General features: G+C 50.3%; 3 protein-coding genes across 6 annotated transcripts; all 3 read right to left on the minus strand.

The window, feature by feature from the left end:
* Nucleotides 1-2,658: 2,658 nt before the first annotated feature.
* Nucleotides 2,659-6,096, minus strand: HOXD8 (homeobox D8). Of its 3 annotated transcripts, XM_010351769.3 has the most exons (3): nt 4,463-6,096; nt 3,958-4,100; nt 2,659-3,879 (listed from the first exon to the last, which is right to left on the minus strand). In XM_010351769.3, the coding sequence occupies exons 1-3, from the start codon at nt 5,037-5,039 to the stop codon at nt 3,805-3,807; spliced, it is 795 nt and encodes a 264-aa protein (XP_010350071.3). In that variant the 5' UTR covers nt 5,040-6,096; the 3' UTR covers nt 2,659-3,804. The 3 variants fall into 3 exon arrangements, with proteins under 3 accessions (XP_010350071.3, XP_039325647.2, XP_039325646.2); XM_039469713.2 differs by having other exon boundaries at nt 2,659-4,097; nt 4,463-6,093; XM_039469712.2 differs by having other exon boundaries at nt 2,659-4,100; nt 4,463-6,091.
* Nucleotides 6,097-10,437: 4,341 nt separating this feature from the next.
* HOXD9 (homeobox D9) lies at nt 10,438-12,591 on the minus strand. The gene is made up of 2 exons (XM_010351781.3): nt 11,796-12,591; nt 10,438-11,450 (listed from the first exon to the last, which is right to left on the minus strand). The coding sequence occupies exons 1-2, from the start codon at nt 12,583-12,585 to the stop codon at nt 11,209-11,211; spliced, it is 1,032 nt and encodes a 343-aa protein (XP_010350083.3). The 5' UTR covers nt 12,586-12,591; the 3' UTR covers nt 10,438-11,208.
* Nucleotides 12,592-12,695: 104 nt separating this feature from the next.
* HOXD10 (homeobox D10) lies at nt 12,696-26,030 on the minus strand. Of its 2 annotated transcripts, XM_074399439.1 has the most exons (4): nt 25,957-26,030; nt 17,703-23,920; nt 13,364-16,388; nt 12,696-12,760 (listed from the first exon to the last, which is right to left on the minus strand). In XM_074399439.1, exons 2-3 carry the CDS (start codon nt 18,445-18,447, stop codon nt 16,111-16,113), a joined length of 1,023 nt encoding a protein of 340 aa, XP_074255540.1. In that variant the 5' UTR covers nt 18,448-23,920; nt 25,957-26,030; the 3' UTR covers nt 12,696-12,760; nt 13,364-16,110. The 2 variants fall into 2 exon arrangements, with proteins under 2 accessions (XP_074255540.1, XP_003921890.1); XM_003921841.4 differs by lacking the exon at nt 25,957-26,030 and having other exon boundaries at nt 17,703-25,949.
* Between the last annotated feature and the right edge of the window lie 88 nt (nt 26,031-26,118).

Consider the following 26,118-nt stretch of genomic DNA (forward strand, 5'->3'; position numbering starts at 1 on the left):
ATATTATGTTACAAATATTTGTATTGGATATCTGTGTATAAGTTCTCTGCTATTAACATCATCACACCCAGTAAGTGCCTAAGTGTATGTGGACTGAAGCAGGAAGCAGCACAGCACCCTCTGGAGCAGGCCATTTGTTATCCCTTGAAAAAGTTCTGATGACCTTGGATGTTTTTGATTAAAGGACTTTTGCTGCCATCTGTCAGCAAAAGTCATATTCTTTCTAGAAAAAAATCCAGTGGGCCCTAACTTTGCTGGAGGGAACCTCGGCAGCAGCCAGCGTCCATTAAAATGTTCTCTCTCCTTCCATGTTCACCCCCAGATGCCAAGGATTCAGCAAACACCGGGGAAGCAGAGAGCACAACAAGCTTGGATGTGAAATAGCACTACCTTCTGTATTGCAGCAGAAAACAATATTTTAAATTACACAAGCAGATGGGGATTGTTGGGCCCTCACAAGCCCAGAAGACTTCACACTGGTATACTGGTGTGTGTGTGTGTGTGTGTGTGTGTGTGTGTGTATGTATTATATATATATATATATATATATATATATACACATATATATATTCCATATATATATATTCCATATATATATACATATATATATGAGCAAAGAACTTGTTCAATTCCAAAATTTTCTGAGAAGTAATCTCAATAGTCAATTTGCTTCATTATCCGCTCCCTGTCTTACCCAAATAAAAGCAGAGCTTTACTACTCTCCTTTTCAGCTTGGGGAATGAGGGCCGCGAAGAGACTTTGCACTGAAAAAGCAGCCATATTTACATTTTCTCCACTTGTATGGCGGTAAGCCTTGTAGTGGGCTTTGTGGAACCTCACAAAATGGCATCCTTGAACTGACTTCTCTGAAAACCACTGAGACCCACACTCTCTTTAGTGTGTTTCTGGTCGTTGCAAACCAAGAGCCTAAATCACTCAGAAGGCCTGGTTCTTTCATTCGGCATTACCATTGGAGAGTACTATTTTTCTCTAAACCGTTTACAGACCTCTCCAGGCAGACTGCCGCAGTCCAGGGCTGAAAAGTGCTGCTTGGGATGGCAAAGCATTCTCTGAAGGTTTATGCAAATTTCTGCAGCAAAAAAATGTTCGCTTGTTGCCTCAACGCTCTGATGTTGACACATTTGAGCCAATTAGAAGGGCACCTTGTGCGCAAGTCACTGCTACTCTGTCTGCATGAAACACCATAATGGGGGTGGGGATGTGTAGTCAGTGTAAGAAAGAAGGTGGCAAGTGTGTGTGTGATGCGTAATTCCCCAAGGTCTTTATTTGAACACAAATCTATGCTCTTTCCTAGCTACAAAAGGAAACATTTACCTACATTGATAATCAACACTCTGGGCATGTGTGTAAGCTATGTATATATCCAAATTTATATTCTAAAATACACTAGCTATTGCAACGGTCTTTGTCTGTGCATGAGCTATGAATTTACCATGGTTTAGGGAGCCGGTGGGGCCAGAAGGTATGCTTCCAGACCAGCACAGAATGCTGAAGAAATGACACTTTTACCTACCCTTCCTTCCTTGATTTCCATACCCACCCATACATTAGAGCTCCCACGTGACAGTCTTGCCTAAATCATTTCAAGGTTCTAAAAGCATTTGGTGAGCATCCTTGAGCAGGAGACAGCCAGTTTTGCTAATATACAAAGGAGTCCCAGGTCCTTTAAATCCACGGCAGCTGGATTTCAGCCAGCACTTGTCTTTGGATGGTTTACACTGCAGGCTGTTCCCCAACCTCTTGGCCCTTGGCATCCTTACTCTGTATCAGCCAACAGAAGAGTCTCAAGCAGTGCACAGAGCAAAACATTCTCAAATCCAGCATTTGCATTTACAGCTGTCTCTTGGAGTGCAAATGTTTTAAGTCTTGGGCCACCTGTGACTTATCTTTCTTGGTTCAGGTCGGACAATATCACAGCCATCACTTCTTTCCAGCATGGAAAGCCAGGTGGTGCTTTCCTTCTGACTTGGCCAGTGGCAACATTTCTGTGGCCCAGGAAGCTACAGGCAAACAGCCCGAAAAAACTCAATGGGGTGACCCTGGCCCAAAACGATAGGATTCCATTTTCTTACCTATGTAATAAAAGCAACTCGGAAAATAAAAATGTACCCCTTTGAAAACAAACATGGTTAGGGAAAGCAGAGAGCTCTTCGATGACTACCTAATAAAGGTGCTTTCCCTTTTTCGGGACTAAATGTTACTTTACTTGAATTTCTCCTCTATTTTCCCTGCTCCTCTTCCCTGTCCCCCACTTTCCCCTGTAAAATGGCAGCTGCAGGAGCAGCCTCCAATGGAAAATGGATATCTTGTTAATAACAGATGCCAAAACTCAGCATCAACACTGGCTCAGTGGAATAAGCTGTGGTGTAACCTGGACTCTGGGTCGTCTCCCACTGGGCCTACAACTTGAGTCCTTTAAGAGGTTCAAAGCTCTTAAGAGTATCTTAGCAAGATTATTTAGAGCAAGATAGACTAGCCAGCCCTCTCAGGAAGGAGAAGGGGCCCCTGCCGCATTTTTTTTTTTTTTTTTTTTTAACAGCTCGAGATGTGTGTAACTCCACCCCTTTCTTATTAAACAGAAGCCTAGTGACTCAGGGAAAACGGGTATTTGCGGCGCTCAAAGACACTAACTCTAGAAAGACATTCATTTCTTTATTAAGGAACTAGAGATATTCTGGAGTGGCTGTTTACACTCAGATTTTTCTGCGTTTCCTCTCAGGGTTTGTTTCAAATAGGGGAGGCTATTGCTTTTCTGAAGAACTGCAGAGGATGTACCAACCGACATCGCACACAGCAAGCTGGTTTAAAACTAGCAGGCGAACAGAGCAAAACAATACAAATAAATATGGCATCTACTGAAAAAAAAAATGGAACACAGCAGCAGCCACAGCATACAAAGCCAGACTTTTCGGGCGATTACAAGGGCGGTTCAAAACGAAAGCAAATTAAGAAATGAGATGCATTCTACAAGGTGACTTGCCAGAGTGAAAAGTTAATGAGTAAAAATATCATAATTAATTTTTCAAGTATTTATTCACTCTAGATTATTTACTTTGTATGGACTATAGAAAAATAATTGTCAACTTTGACATTGTCTTGAAACTCTTGTCACTGGCCCAATCTTTTCCTGAAGTTTAAGGAAGCTGCAGAGCTGAACTACACGTCACACTCTTTAGCTAACATGTGCTTTCAAATATTTGGCCCAGCCTTTTCCCCGAGATGTTATATTTAGAAAATACACAAAGAAACTTCTTAGGAGTAAACAAAAGGCACCCGAACCATTCATTATAAAAGAAAGAAGAAAAAAAATCCATAAATAATGCTTTGTAATCAAATAATATAAAGTAAATATTCTGCAGACATAATTTTTAAAAAAATTTATAGACTCCTTTTAACTTACTAACCATAAAGATTAAATGTTCAAGTGCACTTGCTTGATTAATAAAGCATTTTATATTCAATTATTAAATGCTAATCATTAGGAAGTTTACGTTGTTCAGGAAAATCACCAGCTCAGACATTAAAAACCATTATAAAAATATAGCTACAAGGTCACTATCAAATTACCCTTCCATAGGACAGCTCAAGGACTGCTTCTATGTGATACTAGAAACTTTTTAAAACACCCAAATCCCTCTCAAAGCGCAGAAACCTCAAGAGCAATGATATGAAGGTAGCTTGAAACACAGGTAAAGTCTTTTTCAACAAAGAAAATAGGTGGTGTCCACAGCATATGGTGATCATTAGATTTAATAGTCTGTGGTAAAATTTTAAAGGTAGAAGTTAATTTGTCGGGCCTTCGGCTATGTCTTCCTCCAGCTCTTGGGCTTCCTTTTTGGTTTCCCCGTCCTTCACCTCCTGCCGGGAAACGGGAAATTTATCCTTGTTGTTTTCCTTTTTCCATTTCATTCTCCTGTTCTGGAACCAGATTTTTACCTGTCTCTCCGTCAGGGCTAGGGCGTGGGAAACCTCGATTCTTCTTTTCCTGGTCAGATAGGGGTTAAAAAGAAATTCCTTTTCCAACTCTAGAGTTTGGAAGCGACTGTAGGTTTGTCTTCCTCTTCGTCTACCAGGAGCTGCTGATTAAAACAAAAAACAGGGGAAATAAACGTTTAAAAAATGTAATGGTGCCCCTGCATGTTGCTGGAGGTTTGTGGAACAAGGGGTCCACAGGCTCCGATATATATAGGGTGTGCAAGCAAGAGGGGCAGAGAGAAGGTCTTCACAATTATTCTGTCCCCATCATCTTTACATGGTTTCTACTTTTTTTTTTTTTTTAAGTCTGTATTACTTTATGAATAAGAGCCACTGTGGCTACAGAAGAAGGAAAAGGAGGTGGAGAGGGAAAAGGACGGGGAGTTTTAAAGCCCGAACGTGAGATGAAAGCAGATTTCTCGCCCTCTCCCCTCTTAAAAAAAAAAAAAAAAAATTGCATCCCAACCTTGTGGTCTCATCCAGGGAAACATTTGAGAAGGAGACGAGCTCTGATTTAAGTGGTCTGGGTCCTCGCCAATATTACCACTGGACGATTTACAGTCAGGATATTGTACCAGCTCGGCCTCTTGCTGGGTCGTAAAAATCGGCTGTCTCTGTAAGTTATCGTATCCGTAAAACTTCGCCGGCTCCCCGTGACAAGCAATCCCGCCGCAGGGGGGAGGCGGCGGCGGCGGAGGCAGAGGATGCGGAGGAGGAGGGGGGGCGGCCTTGTAGGCAGCGGCCGGGCTGCCTCCGCCGGGATGGAAGTAGTCCTGGCCCGGGCCGCCCCCACCGCCGCACCCGGGTCCGGAGGGCGGCGGGGACGGGTGCGGGTGCGCGTGCGCCTGCGGGTGCGCGTGCGGGAAGCCGGCGGCGCTGTTGCCATAGAGCTGCAGGGCTGCTGCGGCAGCGGCGTGACGGCCGCCGACCTCGGGCGCGAAGTGACAGTCGTAGTAAGTGGGATTGATGGCCTCGCCCGCCGCCGCCGCCGCCGCCGCCGCCGCGTACTTGGAGTACAGCGGGTTCACGAAGTACGAACTCATTGGGGCGGCGGCGGCCGCCCTGGCGGTGCTAAGCAGGCAGGGAGCGCGCCTCTGCTCGGCCGCACTGCCGCGGGGGCCTCTGGGGCGGCTGCTCTGGCCGCCTGGGCCGCTGGGCTACCTCGGTGCAGCGGCCCGCGCGCCCGCGTCGCTTCTGAGGCCGGGCAGCCGCGGGCGCTCAGCTACTGGGCGCTCATGCCCGGCTCCTGGGCCCGCCGCCTCGGCCTCGCGCCGCCTCCCTGACGGGTCGCGGGGCCTCGCCCAGCCCCCGCGCGCCGCCGCCCTCCCGGCCTTTCCCGGCGCGCCCCGGCTGGGCCGCAATATAATCGCCGACGCCCCGGGCGACCGGTCCTGCCGCCTCCACTGTTTCCTCTCGGGCACCAGGAGGGCCTGAGCGCACCGGGACAAGAAAAAAAGTGCGCCGGCCCACGGGGACACTCTGGCCTCGGTTTACAAACCCCCGCTCTGGAGGGAAAAGAAAAAAAAAAAAAAACCCTCTGCCTGCCGCCAACTCTCACCGCGCCCCCCCCGCGCCCTCCGCCCGCCGCTCTCGCCCCCGCCGCCGAGGCTGCCGCCCCGGTGCGCACTGGCGAGGCATTTCGCAGGACAGCACTGCACCGAGAGGCAGCGTGCCGGGGGCGAGGAGCCCCGCGGAGGGATCCACGCGCACTCCAGCCGCTGCGCCCAAGGGACGGAGCGCCGCGCCCGGCCCGAGATGCCTCCGCCGGCCTTAAAGGGGGCTCATAAAGCCGCACTGCCAAGGGCTTCTTGTGCCCCCGGGGCCGCGGGAACGCGGGCCGCAGCCGGCAGGGAGGGGGCGCGGCGGAGCCTTAGACTTGGGGGAGGCAAGGAGGCCACTCCCAGGAGGAGCAAATGACTCCCTCCCCGAGCTCCTAGGGCAGCCCAGCAGAGGTTGCCCGTGGCTTTTGCAGCTCTGGACACGCGGGCACAGCCCAGGGAACGTGGACAAGAGGTGTGACGGACCGGACCGTGCATTTGAGTTGGGGCATATCGAAGTGGTTGGATTAAAAGCCGCCAGTGTGGCCCCAGATCCTGGCGTTATCAAATCAAATCAAAACCCTTCTTTTCCAGCCGAGTGGGCTGTGGAAATGAGATGTACATTTACCCTTGACGCACCGCATGCCTGGCCGAGGCTCCCAGGTTAATTGATATTTAATGGAAATCATGCCCATGAATATAGTTTCCATCATTTCACCCTTGATAGACGTCAGCACTGGGCACAGGGGGAGGCTGAAGAATGCAGGAGGGGACATTAGCCTTGCTGAGAGAGTGAATAGAAGAGCGGATAGAAACGTTCTGAGGCGGGAAAAGGGGCTCACGCTGGGGAGGGTGACATTTCCTCGGGCGGGAGGCGGCTCCGGGGTCTCAGCCCCAGCGCGCAGCGGACCAGGGCGGGCTGCGGTTCCTGGCGGAGCGCGGGGGGCCGACGTCCGCGAATCCCCCCAGGAGGGCCGGCGTTCCGATCGCGCCGGTTCCAGGCAGCTGCAGGCGGCCCATCTTCTGCTAACGATCCTAGTTCCTCCGCCAAGCCTGCGAAATTACTGCCGAGAGAGCGCGCGGGCCTCAAAGTTACCATTTTTTCCCCAAAGCAGTGAAAGAGAAGGCTCAGCCTAGTTTGTGAGCAGTGATGAAGAAAAGCAGCCCGAGTCATGTGGGCCAGTCGAGTGTGAATCGACAAAGTATTGCTGATTTTAGCAGCTCTCTCCAAAGCTGCCTGGCTCCCCACGCACTTCCAACCGCCTTCCACACTCTTCCTTTCCCTCTCTGCTCCGGTTTCAATGTCCAATAAATGCAGTCGTTATCTGTGAGTGTGTGTGTGTGTGTGTGTGTGTGTGTGTGTGTGTGTGTGTCTTCTCCTCTCCTGCCCGGCCTTTTTCGTGGGCTCTTTGGATAACTGAGCCCCATTTCCTTCGGGATAGGTACAATGTCGTGAGGGCGCCAGGCCCACAGCCTTGGAAACAGACCTCGAAGGCGCCTCCGCTCAAGCTAAACGCACTACGCCAGCTTTCCACACCAAATGCAAATTTCCGAAAACCCCCTGCTTCGGGGACGCCGCAGGCCGGCGAGCGATTTCAGCTACCCCTCGTTCCTTGTGGGCTGGCCCAGCCTGCGAGCGCGATCCTGAGGTGTGTCCGGGTGGACTGAAATATCATTTTCACAAATGGAGAAAATGAAGTCGAGATGGACAGACGTAGTGAGGTGATAATGTCTGACTCAATTATTTCTACTGGGAATGACTGACAGTGGTTAAGGTAAAGGAATCGTTAATGAATCTGGAGATGATAAAGACGTGCTTTATTTAATTTTAAATTAGTAGGGAATGCAGACTTGAGGTGGAGAGCAATGGCTTTTTGTTTTTTGTTTTTGTGGGTTTGTTTTTTCTGCTGGTTACTGCTAAGTATAATCACTTTCGTTAAATCCGTAGGCGAACCAACTGATTCTGACAGTTAAGGATATGTCCTTCAATCTTGCAAATACCCAATTAAAAGATTATTATTGTCAATAAAGCCTTGGAGCTACCTTTGTAATTGTGCCCCTTTTTTCAGTTTGGCATATGTGTGTGTGTGTTTGCGTATTTGAACCCTGGATAAATGAGTGGATTTTGGAATGGAATGGGGAAAAAATGAAAGAGCCAGGATCTCAACAATACCAGGCACCTTCTAGAACTGCGTGATTCCTCAGGGAAAAAAAGACAAACGAACACTAGAAAATTCATTCATACGTATTCAGGCCAAATTTAGAAAACATTACAACACAATATTTCCTCTTTGGACAAAACAATTTTTAACATGTATTTAAGCATTCCGTTTATAATATGAGTAGAAAAAGAGCGCGATTACCTTAGTAAGCAAAGATCTATGCTTTTTACAGGTTTCTGTTTTGCTAGAATACATTAATTTATCATGTTTTGTAGGCTCAGCTGTGCCATAGTCTAAATTTTCTGAAGCACTGACTGAGCCAAAATTTTATGCCCAACAAACAGGAAGAATTTAATAGTGCACCTTGTTTATTTTTGTTAAATTTATCCTAATTTGGAATTAAAAATAAGATTGTAAATATTTTTAATCAAAACCCTCTTCCGCAGCAATTCAGGCTTTACGAGATCAGAAAGTGGAGCAACAGCGCTCTCTAGTGGCCAAATGCCACTTGCAGTCCACTGAATTTAACTTCCTTTTATTCATCTCAAACCAATTCTAATCTTGTTCTTTAGCTTGGGGCTTGGACTGCTGACACTAATAATGCTTCATTCCTGTGACTGTCAACAAGTGAAGAGCAGCAAACAGGGGCTCCTGCATGCCTAGTGTATTCTAATGTGTGCTCTCGACAGCTTCCAGTAGTGCCTTTTCTAAAAGCTTTCAGCCCTTCTTTTGCCAGATACCTAAGGTCCCCATGCTGTAACCGCCCAGCCGCGCCTTTTAAAACAGTTATAGGACAGGCTAGATTTAACAAAACCTACAACTTTCTAAATATCAACTGCCAAGAGGCCTTTTCTTTTCCAGAGGAACCAGACAGTTTGGCAACCAAGAAATTACAGAAGTCAAGCATTGTTGTGTTTTGTTTTTCTCTCACAGCTGTTGCTTTTAGGATTAAATCATGAATATTTGCTGTTTTAACAGTGTAACTTTAATGCTTTGGACTCACTTAGCTGGGCGATTTTGGGAGGAATTGAAGCCAAATCAAAAGCTTTTTGCTGGACCTCTGAGTAGCTGTCTGGAAAGTCCCTTTGCGTTTGTGTTCGTTTGAATTTCTACGGACAATAAATGGGATTTATAAAATGTGTATCCAAAGTCATTGAACTGAATTGACTGGGAATTCAACTAGACTTTTTTTTAAAAAATATGACTATTCAATTGGCTTAAGTGTTTCCTGTTAATCTTTTTACTCATCTTCAAAAATGCTCTTGTCCAATTTAGGTGTAACAATCATATTTTTAAAAAGTTAATAGACATAAATCCCAACAATCTTTTTCCTTCAAAGTTTGGAGTGGAGGGCCAGAAATTCTGAATAGGCATCTAACTTCATCTTTTCCCTCGAGCCACACTTCTGGGAGATTGTTACCTGGGTAAATGTCCTAAGATCCCTAACCGCTGGACCCCCAAATAACAGGCCGATTTTTCCCCCCCAAAGAACCAGCTAAAACGTGGTCATAGTCAAAATATGACAAAATTCCACCACCCTTAGGCTACTTCCAGCACCTGGTTTATTTCAAAAATCAGAAATTCATCACCTCTTCCTCCCTAAGTCTCTCATGTTTATTTCCTAGGTGCTCACACCTCACCCAGGGCTTCCCATGCCCCTGCCTTCTTGGTCTAACGCAATCTTGTTTATATTTTATTGTCTAGATTTTAAGACCCAATTTTGTCTGCATTTTTCCTTTCCTCCCACAAACACAAACATCAAAATGAGATGGTTTCAAAGCAAAGTGCCGGGTCCGTCGTAAACTCATTACCTCCAGACGTCTGGCCGGCTAGATGGCTTTATGACACCTCGGCTCTTCCTGTTTTCAAAGAGCCGTAGGTACCGGGCTGGCCACGGGGGCCAGGGTACGCAGCACCTTCTGCCGGATCTGGGCCTTGGCTTTCCCTCCCAGCCCCCTCTGCTTTTTCTTCGAGTCCCCTCTTTCATCAGGATCCCCCAAGATCTCTGCCACCGCCCCCACCTTCCGCCCAGCCCAGGCCACCCGGCGCCGCTGCCTCTTCGGGCTGCAAAGGCTGTGCTCACCCGAACCCTCACTTACAATGACCTTCATTTTAGCCCCTGAATGCAGCCCCCAGAGGGCCAAGCTGGGGGCTAAACATACACAGGAGCTGGGTGGGGGGAAAGAGGCGGTGGGTTGGAGGTGGCTGGGGAGGAGAGCCTTGACCATTTTGATCGCTAAGGTCACTTTGGGGCTCTGGTAGGGAGGGGCAGAAGCTCACAGCCTGACCGGCTGGGACCTCTCGGAGCCAGCCAGCCTGGCCGAGCTGGGGAAGTTGCTCCACAGTGCAGAGTTGGCTTTTCCCTTGTTTGGAAAGGGGTTTGGCGGCGTGGGCTCCAGGAGCCAGGGAGGGCTATGGTGCTTTGTACCCAAGCTCCAGCCTGAAAGTTTCTGGCTTCTGGGGCCTGCTGGTTCCTCTGGGTGCTGCTGGTAGGCTGAACTGTGCCCAAGCATGGAGTTCCCAGGGGAGCTGGAACAAGGCTTGGGGAGGTACCAACATCCCCCCAGGGTCTGTGCTCTAGGCCACACCTCCCCACACAAAGGGAAGCTCAGAGACACATCAGAGAGATCTGTCAGGTGGAAGGGCCAGGGATTTTTAACAACGTCTCCCTCCCAGGGGTGGAGGAGAAATATCCTGAGTGTGATATTTTGCAGAGAGGCAGAGAAAGCAGGCACACAACGTTTAGGGCCAGGATCTGGGCTCCATTGATCAGGTCAGCATTTATTAGTAGGAAGCAGTAACATTTACAACTGGTCCTTGGGCAGGAACTGGGAGAGCCACCACCCGCGGCCGCCCACGCGAGCCCAGCCCTCGGGGAAGAGAGCTGCACGTCCAATGCACTGAGGACGAAACCCCAACCCACCCGAGGCCCTGGGTTAGGCCTCACTGAAGATATCCGCTGAGGTGCCGCGGGCTCCCTGAGGAAAGGGGGCTTTTGAAACTGTTGGGCAACGCGGCCGGCTTCGGCAGGGGCTTGCAGCCGGGGTGTCCGCACTGTTGTCGCTCTGCCTTCATTCTTGGAATTGGGGCGCGCTTGGCCCCTGTTTGGGCAGTGCTGGGTGTGGGGGGACTAAACTACAGCACTTTTCAGAAACATGAGGGACATTTACACAAGAGAGGGCTCCCCAAGCCAGCGTGCACTCACAAAATATTGCATTTCCTAAGGAACCAATGGAGCAGGAAAGGGAGGGTGTGGGATAGGGTGAAACCCCAAAGCCACTGCGTTTTTCCAACACATAAGCGAGCAAACAGAGTCCCCCAAATACCTCACAGAGACCAACCACACAGTCACTTCTACCTAAAAAAAAAAAAAAAAAAAAAAAAAGAAGAAGAAGAAGAAAAACAAAAAGAAGTCCAAGTCATTGGAGAGTTTCTGGAAATCAAGCACCCACAAAGGAAAAAACAAAAACAAGAAAAACTGCTGCCTTTGAGCGCTCCCGCACCGCACCGGGTCAGTCTCCTTTGGGGCATTTCTCTTTGCTCATCTTTTTCATTTTCATCCTGCGGTTCTGGAACCAGATTTTGACCTGTCTCTCTGTTAGGTTGAGAATCCTGGCCACCTCGTAGCGCCGGTCCCGGGTGAGGTACATGTTGAAGAGGAATTCTTTCTCCAGCTCAAGCGTCTGATATTTGGTGTAGGGACAGCGCTTTTTCCGGGTGGAGCGAGCGTGGATCCAGTTCGCTGCGGGGTTGTCTACAAAGAGGGGGGTTTGGAGACGGGGAGCGAGGGGCGGAGAGGAGGCAGGGAGAGACGACAGGGTGGGGAAGAGAGGTCGTTAAATTAATTTCACCAAGGATGGCCGCTTTTCACAACTTGGGGGAATTATCATAAAAGCCTTAATGCCCGCGCTCTGTTTACCGTACAAACCGAGCGCCCAGGGTACGTGGTTATGGGGAGCATTTTTATGGATGCGTGTTGCTCGCCTAGGCTTGGGTAGGCGTCTAGACGTTTTTATAGGTTAGTAAAACTATCAGTTTTGCACATTCGAGCCTTACAGGTTTCAGCAATAAATCAGGGGGCAATTTCTTTTGCACTTACTTGGGTCAAGTTGCTGCTGCGGCGGCTGCGGATGCTGCTTCTCCTCCTCCTTCAGCTGGCAGCCGGGGCTCGGGTGGTCGCTGCAAGCAGAGGGCTCCGACGAGCCGCCCGTCCCGTTCCCGGCCCCAATCCCTGCCACGGGCCCGGTTCCCCCCGCCGCCGCTGCCGCCTTGTCCCGCAGAAACGAGTTGCACGAGAACTCTGGGCCGCTGCTCCCCTGGGACTCCCGGGCCGTGGAGCACTCAGTCCGTTTGGAGGAGGAGGATAAGGAAGTGGAGGAGGTGGTGGAGGCGGCCGTGGCGGGGGCCGGGGCCGCTCGGGTTTCAGGCTTAATCCCGTAGTGGCGCCCGTTGGCTGGGCCGCCTGGGCCAGGATTGGGACTGGGGCCCGGGCCGCCGCCTCCACCCCCGCCACCGCCACCGCCACCGCCCGCACCGCCCGGGAAGCCGGGCAGCGGCTCCATCCAGGAGCGCACGTAGCGGCCAGGCTCGGAGGCAGAGGCGGCCAGGGGCGGCGGGGGGACGTATGGGTGGTAGAGGCCGCTCATCGCCGCCGCCGCCGGGGGCTGGGCGGGCACCGCGGACCACGAGGCTGAGAACACGGCCGATTTGGGGGCAAAACTACACGAGGCGAACTCGGCTGCGGCGGCGGCCGGGCTATCAGCCACACCTGCAGGCCGGCCCTGCGCGCCTGGCCCCGGCGGCCCGAAGCGCGCCGCGAACACCTCGTCACCCTCATGGCCTATAAGCGAGTCCACGTAGTAGTTGCTGAGGGTGCCACTGGAAGACATTTTGAGGCGCCCCGCGCTCCCACCCAAGGTTACTCTGTCCGCCGCGGAGCCGCTCCCCGCCGGCGCCGGAGCCGCCGACTAGTTCGCAGGCTGCAGCCTCCACCATTGGTCGCGCGGCCCACGTGATCATATTTACCAATACCGGGAGTAAATCAGTCCGCTAAACTGGGGGCTGCTGTGATTAAAAAAAAAAAAAAAAAAATCATCAACATAAGAGCCGCAATTAGAGTCCGCAGGCCCAGGTCCATGAGCCCGACCCGGCCCGGCCCAGCTCGGCCGGGCCCGCCCAGCGGCGGCCGAGACCACAGACGCGACCGCGGCCGGAGGAGGCGCTGGGGACTATTTGTTCGCTTCTTCTTGCGGCCCTCGGTGTGTCTTGTAGTCCAAGCCGGGCGCTGGCTCCCCAGCTCCCGAGCCGCGGGCGGTGCGTCCAGGGCACACGGAGCGACCGGGGACGTGCAAGGCCGGGTGTCGCCCGAGGCAGGCGGGCCCTCGGGGGCCGCCCCTGGCGCCCGAGGGGAGCTGTTCTCCCCTCTCCTCTCTCTCTACCCAAAGCCACCCCTCCCCACACATCCCCACACACACACTCGCTCACAGCTTGTCGTGTTGTTTAAAACAGGTGGAAGACCTCTGTAATGATATTATGCCTTTCAATAAAAATTTTATGAGGTGTATTTGATTATAGATTAATGTGTCCCTAATAAAACGGACGGATGGAGCAGCTCAGAGTGCCCCCTCCCCCTGCCACACTCACACACGCCCGCGCGGCCACACACACCCCGACGTGAGGCTGGGCACACGCCGCGGCCCGGCCCGAGGGACGAGCCGAGCCGCCTGGCGCGGCGGCGGCGGACGCGAAGGGGCTTCTGCTTGCCCTCGGAAGGGCGGCCGGCCGGGCGAGTTGGCGCAGCACGGACAGTGGCGGCCACGGTGCCTCATCTTCTCCGGTGCTGCTAGAAAGGCCCTGGAAGAGAACACGCCACAGGGCAGAACCCAAATGGTGGAGCAGCCCGCTCCCGCCCGCCGTCCCAGCCCTGCCTCAGTGAGTCTCTCCAGGCAGGGCCGCTTCGCGGCCTCAGAGGAGACTCCCAAAATGTCTAAAAATCTGGCCGAATGGCCGGGTCCTTGGGCCACTCCCTTCTGAATTTTTTTTCCCTCCAGAGGTGAGGTTAAGCAGCCTTGAATCTGAGGGAAATGCCCATTGTCACTCCCAAATCCATAGTACAAAGCCTCGGAAGCCCGGCTGGGAGCCGAGACAAAAGCCGCAGGGGCGCTGGCGGAGGAGGGCATATTCCTCCTTCCACAAGTTGTCCAGCGCATCCTTAGAGGGCTCCTGGCCCACCTCCAGCCCCGAAAAGGAAGAGAGTAAATGGCTACGTATGGCCTGATTGATTACCTTTGCCAATAGCTTTCTGATTTTTGTTCCAGAGGGGACGCCTTTGCCTTGTAGCTCAGGCTTTCCTCTGAGACATGGCCCCCTAACAGCAACTGATGGCGCTCCCCACGCGCTCGGAGAAACGGCTAAGTCAAAATTACCCTCCTCCTGCCCAGCCGGTGTTAAGTCTGGGGCAAACCTATTTCAATGTTTTCAATCCAGCATTGATTCCAAGCCCTCTCCCCCACCCCCAGGAAATGGCCCTGGAAAAGGATCTGTTTTGGAATGTTCCTGGTTTGGGGGAGGAAGTTTAAAATCCTGAAGGCCACTGTCCCAGAGACTCCCTAGATGAGGACTTAGAGCACCTAAATAGTTTGTTCTTAGGGAAACATTTAAAAAGGAAGAAATGGAAAGGATGTGTTTTTGTGAAACTGCTGAAAGCTGTTTGAAACCGCAGGTCGGACCTGTGGTAACGAATTTTCTGTTCGCTTTTCCACGAAAGGCCTCTCCTCCCTTCCCCGCCCCCCAACAGGACTAGATAAGTCTGGGCTCTCTAGTGGGAATCCTGCAGAAGCCGGTGAAAGCTGGTGGGAGTCTCCCCGGCCATGGCAGCAAATGGAACATTGGACTTCATGGGAATTCATGTTCATTTGCAAAATTTTCAGTCACCCTTTTTGCATTATATTATAAATAAAGGAAAGACTGGGGAAAATCTTTTCATTTCTTCCTTTAAAAAAATTTCATGTGGGCCACTAAAAGGTAATGACAGAGCACAAAACCCATCCACAAGGAGACCAAGGCAAAGTGGGATGGGAAAACTCACCCATCCTTGGCTTCTCTGAGGTCTGGCTGTCTTGCGCTTGGGATGGGGGTAGGGCTGAGGGAAAGGGGGCAGAATTGGATCCGCTGCAGTGCTAAACTGCCGCTTGTCCTTGCTCCTGTAATGGAGGCCGGCAGCTTCCAGGTGGGCAAGACTAGCTTCAACCTAGCCCCTGATGATTGCTCGCCAGCCAGAAATCACCAAGATGCCACTGAAAGCATTAAAAACAACACAGCCAAAACCAAAGAGGAGAAAACACACAAATGGGAAGCTTTGAGGAGAAAGTGGCTTGGGGTATAGGCTTACTTACCAGGCTCAGGCCAGAGGGAAGCTCACACCCATTGAGAGTGGCAATTATGTTACTATCGCTGGGGGCTGAGAAAGGAAAGAGGAGACTCCCCTTCCTCCCAATTATGAAAACTGCACTCTCAGGCTGGCTTATCACTCCTCTCCCCCAACCACTGCCAAAATCCAACACCCTAGGCCTCCTCCAGCTTTTTTCACCCATCTCCCTTCCCCTATTAGTCTATCACTCCCCTACTCAAATGCCCCAAACAGGGTGTTTAACCAGTAGATAATCTCACCATAGGCTTTCATTTCTACCATAACATATCTCCATTTCAGAAAGCAGAGGGAGCGAACTGGTTTCCAGAGTTTATTGCATTATACATGCGACCAGAACATGCACAGAAAGGACAGGTTGCTGTTGTACTTCTACCAAACCACAGATGCACCACAAGGGAAAGGCTACAAGGCATAAATCGTCAATGTTCCATCTCACCAAAGACAATTGCTAAATTCATTTGTGAAAAGATACATTGGAATGTGCTTTTTTAGTCCCCCTCCCTCCAAGCTTGTGGGTTTTCTTAATATTTTATTTTAAATATATATGTCATTTTAAAAGTACTGGATGTATTCAAAATGCCATGAATTCATGTACTAACCACACACACAGAGCCTTTTGTGTTAGGAAAGACATGAAAAAGTCACATTGCTGGATGGATGGATGGATGGATGCTCTACAATAAGTTAAGACCCAAATGAAAATGTGCAGTAATAGTTACCCTGCATTACGATGAAAAAATAATAAATTACACGTGCTAAGTTTTTTAATATATATATATATATATATATATACTCATAAGGATTACAGATCACTTGCAGCACGAACATAATGACCCCAAAGTCACATTCTAGCAGGAAAACAAAATACAACAAAACAAAAAACAAAGAGCGGTGAAGGTTTTGTTTCCGCTTTCCCAGTCCTCCAGCACTGGGCCCTGGAACGGGGTGTCCCCTCTCCAATCCTGGCCTCTGACCGGCCTCAGACCTAAGAAAACGTGAGGTTGGCGGTCAGTTCTCGGATCCGGTTCTCTCGGCTCATCTTCTTGAGTTTCATTCGGCGGTTTTGAAACCAAATCTTGACCTGCCTGTCGGTGAGGTTAACGCTCTTACTGATCTCTAGGCGGCGCTCGCGGGTGAGGTACATATTGAACAAGAACTCTTTTTCTAATTCCAGCGTTTGGTGCTTAGTGTAAGGGCACCTCTTCTTTCTGCCACTCTTTGCAGTGAGCCAATTGCTGGTTGGTGTATCAGACTTGATTTCCTCTAACAAAATTAAAGGGAGAAGAAGAAAAGAAAATCAAGATGGTTTTTTTTTTTTCTCAGTCTGTTCAAACGTACCCTTGGCCATGACCCTGCTGGCAGCCAGGCCGCTCTGGAAAATGCTAGTATTAAACATTACTCACATGAAGTGGGCCCTGGAAAGGAATCTTACATGGATGCCACATTACTTAAATGACATGATAGCAGGACATTGCATTTGGGTTCTCTCTTTCTCTTTCAACTTTCTGACTTGTACAAAACATTAGTATAATAGTAAACTTTCCAGATCTCCCCAGCAACATTCTAAGGGTTCAGCTCCTGACAGGGCCAGAGGGGAATAAGCCACAACCTGGACAAGCCTACCAATCCCACTGCTGCCTCAGGTCCCCAAGTCTGCCGCTTCTTCCTAGGCAGTCAGGGAGCCCCACAGTCAGGTTTATAGGTGCCCATTCTCTTTCAAAAGATACATGGGGAAGCAAGAACACCTTCCCCACCCTGCCTGAGTATTGCTGCATTCCCCAGAATTTCCTGAATTTTCATGTCTTCTTGCCCCCACACAAAAGCATTCCCCCAGAAATGGAGCTCCCTACTGTGATCCACCACTGAGCATTGGGGAAGAGAAGCAGGGGTAGGTTTCCTTCTCAGAAAGCCAGATCCATGGCTCTTTGCCCTAGCCCAGCCGTAAGGCTGGCCTTACAGAGTGGGCAATGCGGGTTCCACTCTCCCCCTCCGATTTTGCCCTCTTTGGCGACGGATTGCAAAGCCTGCGGCACTTTTCCTAAACAAAGCCAAGGTTACCTAGTCCAGCAAAGGCAGGAATTCCTGTTCCGCAGCCCAAGCACCAACCAGCCCAGCCATCTCGTTCTCCTCACCACCCCCAAGCTCGCAGGATGCGGGGTGCATACACTTGAACACGAACACGGTGCTCTGGGTAACCTTAAAATGATTATTGGGCTCAAGGCAAAACTGGAACTGCAAATCTGAGCAGGAGAAAGGAGGCTCTGGGGTCGTGTTTACCAGCCGCAGGTCTCCTTTACGCTCTTTTGTTGTGTTTCAGGTCTAGCTCAGGAAAAATAAAACCGGCAAGCTTTTCCTCTGCCCGGGCGCCATCAGCGTGGGGCCAGGACTGGCGGGGAGGGCCAGGGCAGCAGGGGAGAAGCAGGGACTATCTCGGGGCTGAGATCACCCCTCTAAAAGCCAGGCGGAGCAGCACCTGCCAGGTCGGGCGCCGGCTCGGGGCTGGGCACCCGGGCGCTCCCTCTCTGCCGGTTCCCGGGCTGCGCGCCCCGCTGGGGAGGCAACTCTGCTCATACCGACCTTTGCTTTCCTTCTCCTGCACTTCGGGACTGGACACGGAGACCTCAGCCAGGCAGCTTCTCTCTTCAGGAAGGCCGCCTTTGGCCTCGGGGCTCTCCACCTGAGAGACTTTGGTGGGCTCCTGGCCGTTCGCGGGCTCGTTCATCTTCTTTTCCATTTGCAGCTGGGCAGCGGAGAGCTGCGGCTTGGCCGCGCCACGAGGGTTGAGCTGGAGCATGACAGTGGAGCTGCCTTCGGGGCTGTTATTGTACTCTTGGGTTTTCCCGGTGGCGTAGGTCTGACTCAGTCTAAAATATCCAGGGACGGGAACCTCAGGGTTCTCAACGGGACAAGACTCAGGGACCAGCCTCTGGTAAGAAGGTACCTCGGCCGAAATGAGTTTGTTGCGCTTATCAGAATACATGCAGCAATTGGATTCTTCCTTAATGTTGGTGGTGAAAGAGCAAGTGGGGACTTGCTGTGTAACAGGTTGCTCTATTCGACAAGATCTGTTCGGGTCTGTCCAACTGTCTACTTGAGGTATATAAGGATGCACATTCATACCCATATTTTGGTGGTTCACTTCTCTTTTGGCCAGAGACGGGAGCAGTCCACAGGTTTGCATTCCATAGGTCCCCATGTCTGCGCTAGGTGGTGGCATGTACATGCTGGCGCTGCTCGAATAAAAACTGTCACTCCTGCAGGCACTGATCAAGGAATCTACTAAAAAAGTATTAGCAGCAGGAGAGCTGTTGGGAAAGGACATTTTGGGGAGGAATTTGAAGAAGAGAGATTGTGTCCTTTGTAGGCTGACATCTCTAGGAAAACATTCCCCGTGTAATTGTGGATGCCTCTGCCGACCACATGACAACCAAGCCAATGAGATTTGAAAATGGCCTTGAGCCGCAGCCTCCTCTCAGGTCACGTGCTCCAGAGCCCGGCCGGCCGGCCGCGTAAGCACGGACAACAGCGACATCTACTACGCGCCCGCGATAGTGCGCGCTGGAGACAACCGGCCCAGCGCTCTCCGCCGCCCTCCTGTCCGCCTCTCCAGGGCTCGCTCCACCAGCCCGCCCCACTCGCGTACCCCTCTTCGGCCACTGGGCCCAGCCGGCAAAAGGAAAGGCTCGGCCCGAGAGAGCCTCCGAGTGGACACGCACGGACGGGGAGGGAAGCCAGAGTGCCCTGGCGCCAGCGCACAGAAGCATCCCCCGTACACACCCAGGCAGAACGCGCTTAAGAGGGCCGGGTCCAGGACAAGAGGGTGGGGGCGCAGGCTGATTAATTTAGTCCCGGGCTGCCCAGCGGGGAAGGTGAGTCGGATTCCGCCGGCCCTGAGACATCCCACCCCAGGGGTCCAAAGGAAAGATCCCTTGGGGCAAAGAAGCTGCCAAGGTGTCTCTCGGAGGGCGGAGGAAAAAAGGGCTGCGAGGGCCGAGAGGCCAAGCAGCCGGCCGGGCCCGGATCCCCGTAGCTGGGTCGGATCCCGGCGTTGTCCTCTCCCTTGGTTCTCCTGCCTGGCTCCGGGTCCCTATGTGCCCCGGCGGGCTACACTAGCCTTCGGCTCTCAGAGCAACCACACCCTGACCTCTGCGGAGCCGGGCCTCCGGGAGCTTTCAGCCCAGAGACAATTCTTTGCCAGCAGTTGACTATCCGCGAAAGCGTCTCTCCCGCTCCCTGCGGAAGAACTAAACCCAGGTTTCCCTCCCCACACCCTGATAACAGAGCGCAGAAAGGAAGGAAGAAAGGAAAAAAAAATTAAGAAAAGGGAAAAACGCTGACCCTCAGAATCCAGAAGTTCCAGAAAACTGACTGGGCCAAGAAGGGCAGAAAGAAATGCAAAGGTGTCATTTGGTTCTTCTGCAAAGAAAAATATGTTTTCCTTTTATGGATTTTGTAAAAGCATTGGTTTCTGACAAGTGCAAGGTACAAAAGGTTGTGGAATTTATTAATACATATTAAGAAGAATCAGGGCGATCAATAAAATTCTCATCTACATTCTTGGGCTACTTGGTAATTTTCTTGCTTCTGAAGGTTTTTAAAGAGTTATGCCCGCTGTTGCCACACACGGGAAGATACTTTATTAACAAATCAATCGAGACTTTGTAAAGGATAAGATTAATAGTTAAATTTAGCATAATGGCGTTCGCTTTATGAATTATTGAAAATTATACTATTGATTTTTTTCCCTTCGCTGCTAACCAAGAAGGTCAATTTTTGTTTTAACACAAATTGTCAAATATTAAAAGCTACACTTTTGTCAGAAGTTAAGTTTTATAGTTTTGGCCAATTCCTAAAATTATTTGACAAGGCTTTGCTTGGGTAAGGGAGGGGAAGGAGGACGAATCTTAGTCCTCTGCTTCCTTTGGTGAGGGCAAGATCTATAAAGAGGATATGGTCTGGGGTTGTGGTCCAGCTCATTAAAGAACCACCACTACCACCACCACCGCAGTGGAAACTCAGAGTTTTATGAGAAACTTCAACAACTTCCTCCCTCCTTCTCTGGTTGCAGGCGGGTGAGCCGCCCTGCGGAAGCCGGGGCCTCGGGGCAGCAGCAGGGAGCTTTAACCTTGATTTCCAAAGACTTGCCCTGAGTGAGGGGCCAGCCAGGGCTTGGAGCCGTCCTTCGGCCTGCCAGGTTCCCTTCCCGCAGCCAAGAAAGTAAAGCAGCCCCAGAAACTCTGACCATGAACCAGTTCTCAGGCCGAGAAGGCATCTGTGTTCTCTTTTCCCCACACTCACTGGGCATGGGTTGGCCTTGGATTTCAGGCCCAGAGACTGAACTTGTGGACAAATTGGGTTTCTGCCTCAACAAAACATTTATTTGGGGACTGATGTTCATTAAAGCGCCTCGGCATTCTTGGGGACCTAGTAGCCTGCCCGCTCCTTTACAAAAACCTCTCCCAACAAACCCTTTGTCCCTCTCCAAAAAGGAATCTCCCCTGGCCTGGTGGAAACAAGCGTTGAACATTATTTTCGGCCTTGGGACCGTTTCGCCTGTTCCCTCTCAGTGCCCTCGCCTAAACAATAACCTCTTTTAAAAAACTCCTCGGTGGCAATGAGACAGACCTTTTAAACCTTTACGCAGCTGTTCAAATACAACATCATTGTCAGGTTAAAAGCCTGGCGCCTCTAACAGCTTCGGCTGCGGCATCCCAGCATAGCCCAAGGTTTAAACATTACCTTTCCACAGGGGTAGCTATTTTCAAGCTTGCAGGGGTGGGGGGGGCGGCAGTTAAGGAAGGCAGAAAAAAAAAAAAAAAACCATAACTTTTGACTCTAGGTTGCTAAGGTCCCTTTCAAAGCTAGCAGCCACTGACCGGTGCCCTGAAATTTGCTTTCTCACATGGTGGAGATCTAGTTCCAAGCCAGGGCTAAGCGTGCCCAAGTCTGGATAATGTGCCCGCTGCACTCGCTTGCGGCAGGCGCCCTGACACTAGCCTGGCGCTCCAGCAGTATCGAGTGTCGCCCTTTTGCCTCTTCGACAGGAGAGCTGCCTCAGGAACTCGTTTGCCCAATTCTCCCTACCCAAGCAAGGCAAGACTGTTCAATCTAATCGGGAATTTTATGCCCATCAAATGCCCTTTCATAATCTTTATTTATACATGAAGAAAACATTCAGGCTAAAAACAAGCAATTCCTTGCGGGCGGGTAGGTCTGCAGTGAGCCAGGATAGGCAAGACGTGTCTTCAGAATTTGGGGACCTTTCCATTTCAGCGCTCAGTGGCTTTGAGCTCAAAGTCACTCTCATAATGGTTAAAGTTAAATAGGTTTTTACTCACAGACAAAAATGTGTGTATCAGATATAATTTGGAATCTGTTCTCACCAAATTATATTTTTTTCTCTTTAAAATTTCTGCCTTCAGACCCACTCCTTGAGACCACAGACTGTCAGTATTTTGAGAGATTTTATTACTAAAAAATGGAGCAAGATAGAAATAATACAAAAGAATGATCTGGGCCCCAAAGGATGGAAAGTGTGCCTAAGACTCAAAGGCTGAGATGAGACAAATGGAATAAAGAGGCAGTGCTCTAAAGGCCAGCCTTTATTTTGCTTATGAGTATTTAATGTAGCTGCTGTCTTCGATCATCTTTAGATCAGTTGGAGCAGTTACCATTAATAATAAATCAATATTGCACCATAAAGGAGATGGATACCCATATCTGTACCAAGACGCCTTTCTCCCAGCCACAGTTCTTTCCAGGGAAAAATTTAAAGAATAGCTTGAGCAAGAAATTAGCATTTGTAATCAAAAAGTGGCTTGCAGCTGCACTCTTGTCTCCTGGAAGAAGAGTTGAAGCCCTGGGCCTGAGTGGACCTGTGGGCTCTTAGGGTAACCCCGGATTAGGGTCCTGAGCTGCCTCTGGGCTGTGCCACTCTTTGGGGACAGAGGGGATGGGATCAATTAAAAGCTGTCTTCCCAGGGTGCTTTTCCGGATTGCACTGTGCACCTCCAGGCCAAGGTGAAAGGAAATCGAGGGGGCAAATGGAGAGTCTACCATCAATGTGATAAGAGGTCTATCCAGACGTGCGACAAGGGCGGGCAGCCGGAGAGCCTCTTTCTGCACAGACACAAAAGACTCCTACTTCGGGCATTTCCCTTCCACTTCAGAGTCTGAGACCTTGGCGCTTCAGCATCCAAGGCCCCAGTCTGCAAGCCCCACACATTCTGAAAAACGGGGGTGGGGAGAGGGCTTTAGCCCCCCAGGGGCCCTGGTCTGATCCCCGGCCCCTGTCAGGCCCATCTTGGGTGCAGGGAGGAAAGAAGCTGCAGACCGCTGAGAAGCGGTGTTTCCGCAGGCGGCTGCCAGCCAAGGCCAAGGGGCCCCCGCACAGCCAGATGTGCAGCCGCTGGGGCCGCCTTACCAGGAACACAACGACATTTGGGGAGGGCGGTTCTCACCCTACAAAGACCGTGGTCCGGTTCAGACTCCGGTAAGGTCGACTCACTATAGCCAAGCTGGGCCGGCGGTCAGACTAGTGGAGCCAAGGTTGCCCACGGGAAACACCCACGCCACTCGTTGGCGCCTCGTCGGGGGCTCACTGGCGCCCCAGCCTCCCCGCCAAAGCTAATGCCAGCTCCGGGAGGCAGACGAGCGACAGGCCCCAGGGCCTTTGGTCCAGGGCTTGGAGGGCGGAAGACACACAGTGGAGCCAACGAGGCCGGCGCTAATTCTGGGGGTTGGAGGCTCTTCACAATGAACTTCGGAGAGCGAAAGGTGGCAGTCATCCTCCCTTAGAGAGGCCAATGTTCAGGAGCCCTGTCTCCTCTCTTTTTGACTCGGGACGGGGACACAGGCCCTCCCCAAGGTCAGGGGCTTTGCTGGGGAAGGGAGGGCACTCAACAAATACACTGCTTTTGAGAGCCAAAATTCAACTCCGCTCCGCAAGACCGGTGTGCAGTTTGGAAGGGTGGCCAGTGTTCTGTTAAACGCAAAGTCCGTTTGCTTCAAATACATTCCCTGTTCCACAACGCCTTGAAGTATAAACGTTTCCCCCTGAGTGCCTGCTGCCTCCCGTGGCCGCATCAGCCCAGCCTGGCCTGGGCACACCAACTCACAGTCCTGCCGGCGCCTCCCGGTCGCCACGGGTAGCCGCGCACGCCAGGCACGGCCCCCGGCTCCCTAACCCAGAACGACTCTCCCAGTCCTCCACGCGTCTTATTATTATTATTATTATTTTTTTTCTGAGAGACATTCGGCTAAGTTGCCCGCGCCCTGATCTGTTATAAACAAAAGACTTTTAATAACCTCAGGCGGTCTGAGAGCCGGCAAAACCGATGAAGATTTTTGTTTTTTTTGAGGGGGGAGGGGGATGTAAGTGAGGGGCGTCCAACCCTAGACGAGGCTCTCCACACTGAAACCAAGAAAACCGATTTCCCTAATTAAACTAATTAGCAGTGACTATGACATATTTCAAAATGCATGCATTTATCTTTTAAAACTCTCCTCCACACTATCAAGTTATACCACGGTACTCTTTTGCAGCAGCTTTATCTTTAAAGAGACAAGGTGATCTGTTTCATGAATCTAGTTGTTCCGTTTTCTGTCTCTATACAACTTCTCACACCTCATGGCTGCTTAGAACAAACAAACTAGCAAACACCTTAGCGGCCGCCTGTTACTAAGGGCTTGGGGTCGCCTATTAGAATCCAGTATTGGACGGATAGGTACCGCGGCCTCTTGGTCAAACGCGGCTTCTGGAACGTGAGCGCGCCCTCGTGTGGATCTCCAGGCCCCTGCAAATGTGAAATGGTATCTAGGTTCGGCATGCCTTGGGTGGTGGGCACACAAGCTTGCTACATTTATATGCAGTTTAAAAAATAGATGGAAACAGAAAGGGGGGAAAAAAACCAGTTTAAGCTTCTGAAACGATCATACTATTAGGGCACTGACGTTTCAACCGATGCCTAGAATTCCAAACAAAGGAATCCCCTTCTTAACGAAATTCTTCGATTGTAGGCTTTGTTTCCATTGCATCTTTCACCAAAGGATGCTTTTAAAGGCAATATAACTATATTTTCTTTTGTTCCTTATTATAGAAAGTGTAATAATTTATTTCACAGGGTGGCAAATTGCTTTCAAATTTAATGAAGGTGTAAAGCTGCACAGAACTTCCTCCTTCAAATACCTGATTTAAAAACTTCAGTTCTTCATTAAAGCAAAGGGGACCACAATTTAAGACCCCCCCCCCCGCAAAAAAATCCTCAGCATTTCCTAGCGGTAGTGAAAGCAGCTAGCAGGCATTTTAATCTAACCAATATTTTAAAAAGAAGTTGACTGCTATTGCATTACACTAACGTTTGTAGGGAAATTGAGGTTATTGATCCTGAAATCAGGAATTTTCTTAGATTTATGGTGAGCTCCTGGTATTATTCTGTGTGGTCATAAATGTGTGTGTGGGTCTGGCTATGTGTGAGCATGTATGTGTGAGAGTGGGTGGCAGCTGAAAATCAAGAAGAACCTTAAGGCGCCTAATTATTCAGAAAGGTTAAAGGTGATGACCTTGACATTTTGGAAGTTCAAAGGCATACATTTATGCACTTATTTTTTCCTTCCCAAATAAGGCTAAGCAATTTTTTAAAATTGCATTTCAAAATGCACGACTCTTTGGAAGATGCCTGGGGTACCCCGCATTTATAGATTTATATTTTGTCTTTGGGCTTAGGAGAGGTTGAGTCATAAGATTCACTTCACTCTTTTCAGAGAGACAGAGAAGCTTTTCTCACTTCTCCAGTTTATTGCACATTGCGGAAATCTCTTTTGGGCCCACCAGAAGGTGTATAATATAACCCAATTAAGCTGTTTAGAACTTTGACTTTTATGGTATTGTCTAGACAGTTCAAGGTTTTGTAAACAGCCTGGCCTGGCCCTGAAGCATAAAGTGCAGTGCAGCCTTCACCACATTCTTTAACTTGAAGCGATAAATGCCGCGAGAGGGTCTGCAGCTCCTGGCCCCATTTCAGTGGGGGTGGGGAGGGTTTACCTTCCCTGCTTCAGATCCACTAGGAACCAGCAAGGACCACAAGCCCCCTCCACCCACTGATAACTTTCTTTTTGAAAACTTCTCTCTTCAGTGGAGAGTTCTAATTTTGGTTTCTTCTTTTAAGGGACTGTGGGTCCTCGTTACCTCGTAAGAGATAATTTGGATTTTCTAACCAGTTTTTAAAAATGGTTGTTGTCTTTTCAGAAATCCCAAGTTCACTAGACTAAGGGTTGGGGTGGGAATTTGCTTTTTAGGTTCCTGCTGCCCCAGGCTTATTGCCTGAAGAAGGCAGCGCCAACATTGCTTGGTCATATCGTCAATTCAGAAATTGATCACTAACATGATTTTAAAACCAATGTAGCCTAAAGGTGGTGGGAGGGAACGACTCCTGTTATAGAGGGATTAAAAGGTATTTCATTCGATTTTCAGTTGCAGGGGTTCTGGCCACTAAAATATCCTAATCAGGCACTAAACCTCAAAGAGGAGAATTCATACAGTGTATCGAAGCTGTAACCTCCATTTTACTAGAAACCATTTATTCACACAAAAAGACAGTGACTCATGCCTTGATATGACAGACCAAAGGTACATTTCCCAAAGTTTAAATAACCTCCGTTCACTGAAGAGGAAGGAAGAGCTCTCTTAAAACTCAGAGCAAAACACCAGCGCCTTCTAGCCCCCCGGCCTAACTTCCTAAAGACCCCGCGGCGTCCGCAAGAGGACTGGGAGAGGGGGAGGGGGAACAACAGCATATTGGCGGTAAAATTGTAAAGGGACGTTTGCATTTACCATTTTCCCCTTATTAGGATCCGCTCGGCCAAGTCCCGGCCTCGTCCGCAGGCTGCAGTGGTCGCTGGGAGGTCCCGAGTTGACCGTGGGAAGGAATCGTGAAGTTCCACAGAGAAGAGGCGTCATTAAACCCAAGGACATTGGGCCTGCGGAGGGCAGGCT

The sequence above is a fragment of the Saimiri boliviensis genome, chromosome 5 (genome assembly GCF_048565385.1).
Source record: "Saimiri boliviensis isolate mSaiBol1 chromosome 5, mSaiBol1.pri, whole genome shotgun sequence".
Taxonomy (NCBI): Eukaryota; Metazoa; Chordata; class Mammalia; order Primates; family Cebidae; genus Saimiri; species Saimiri boliviensis.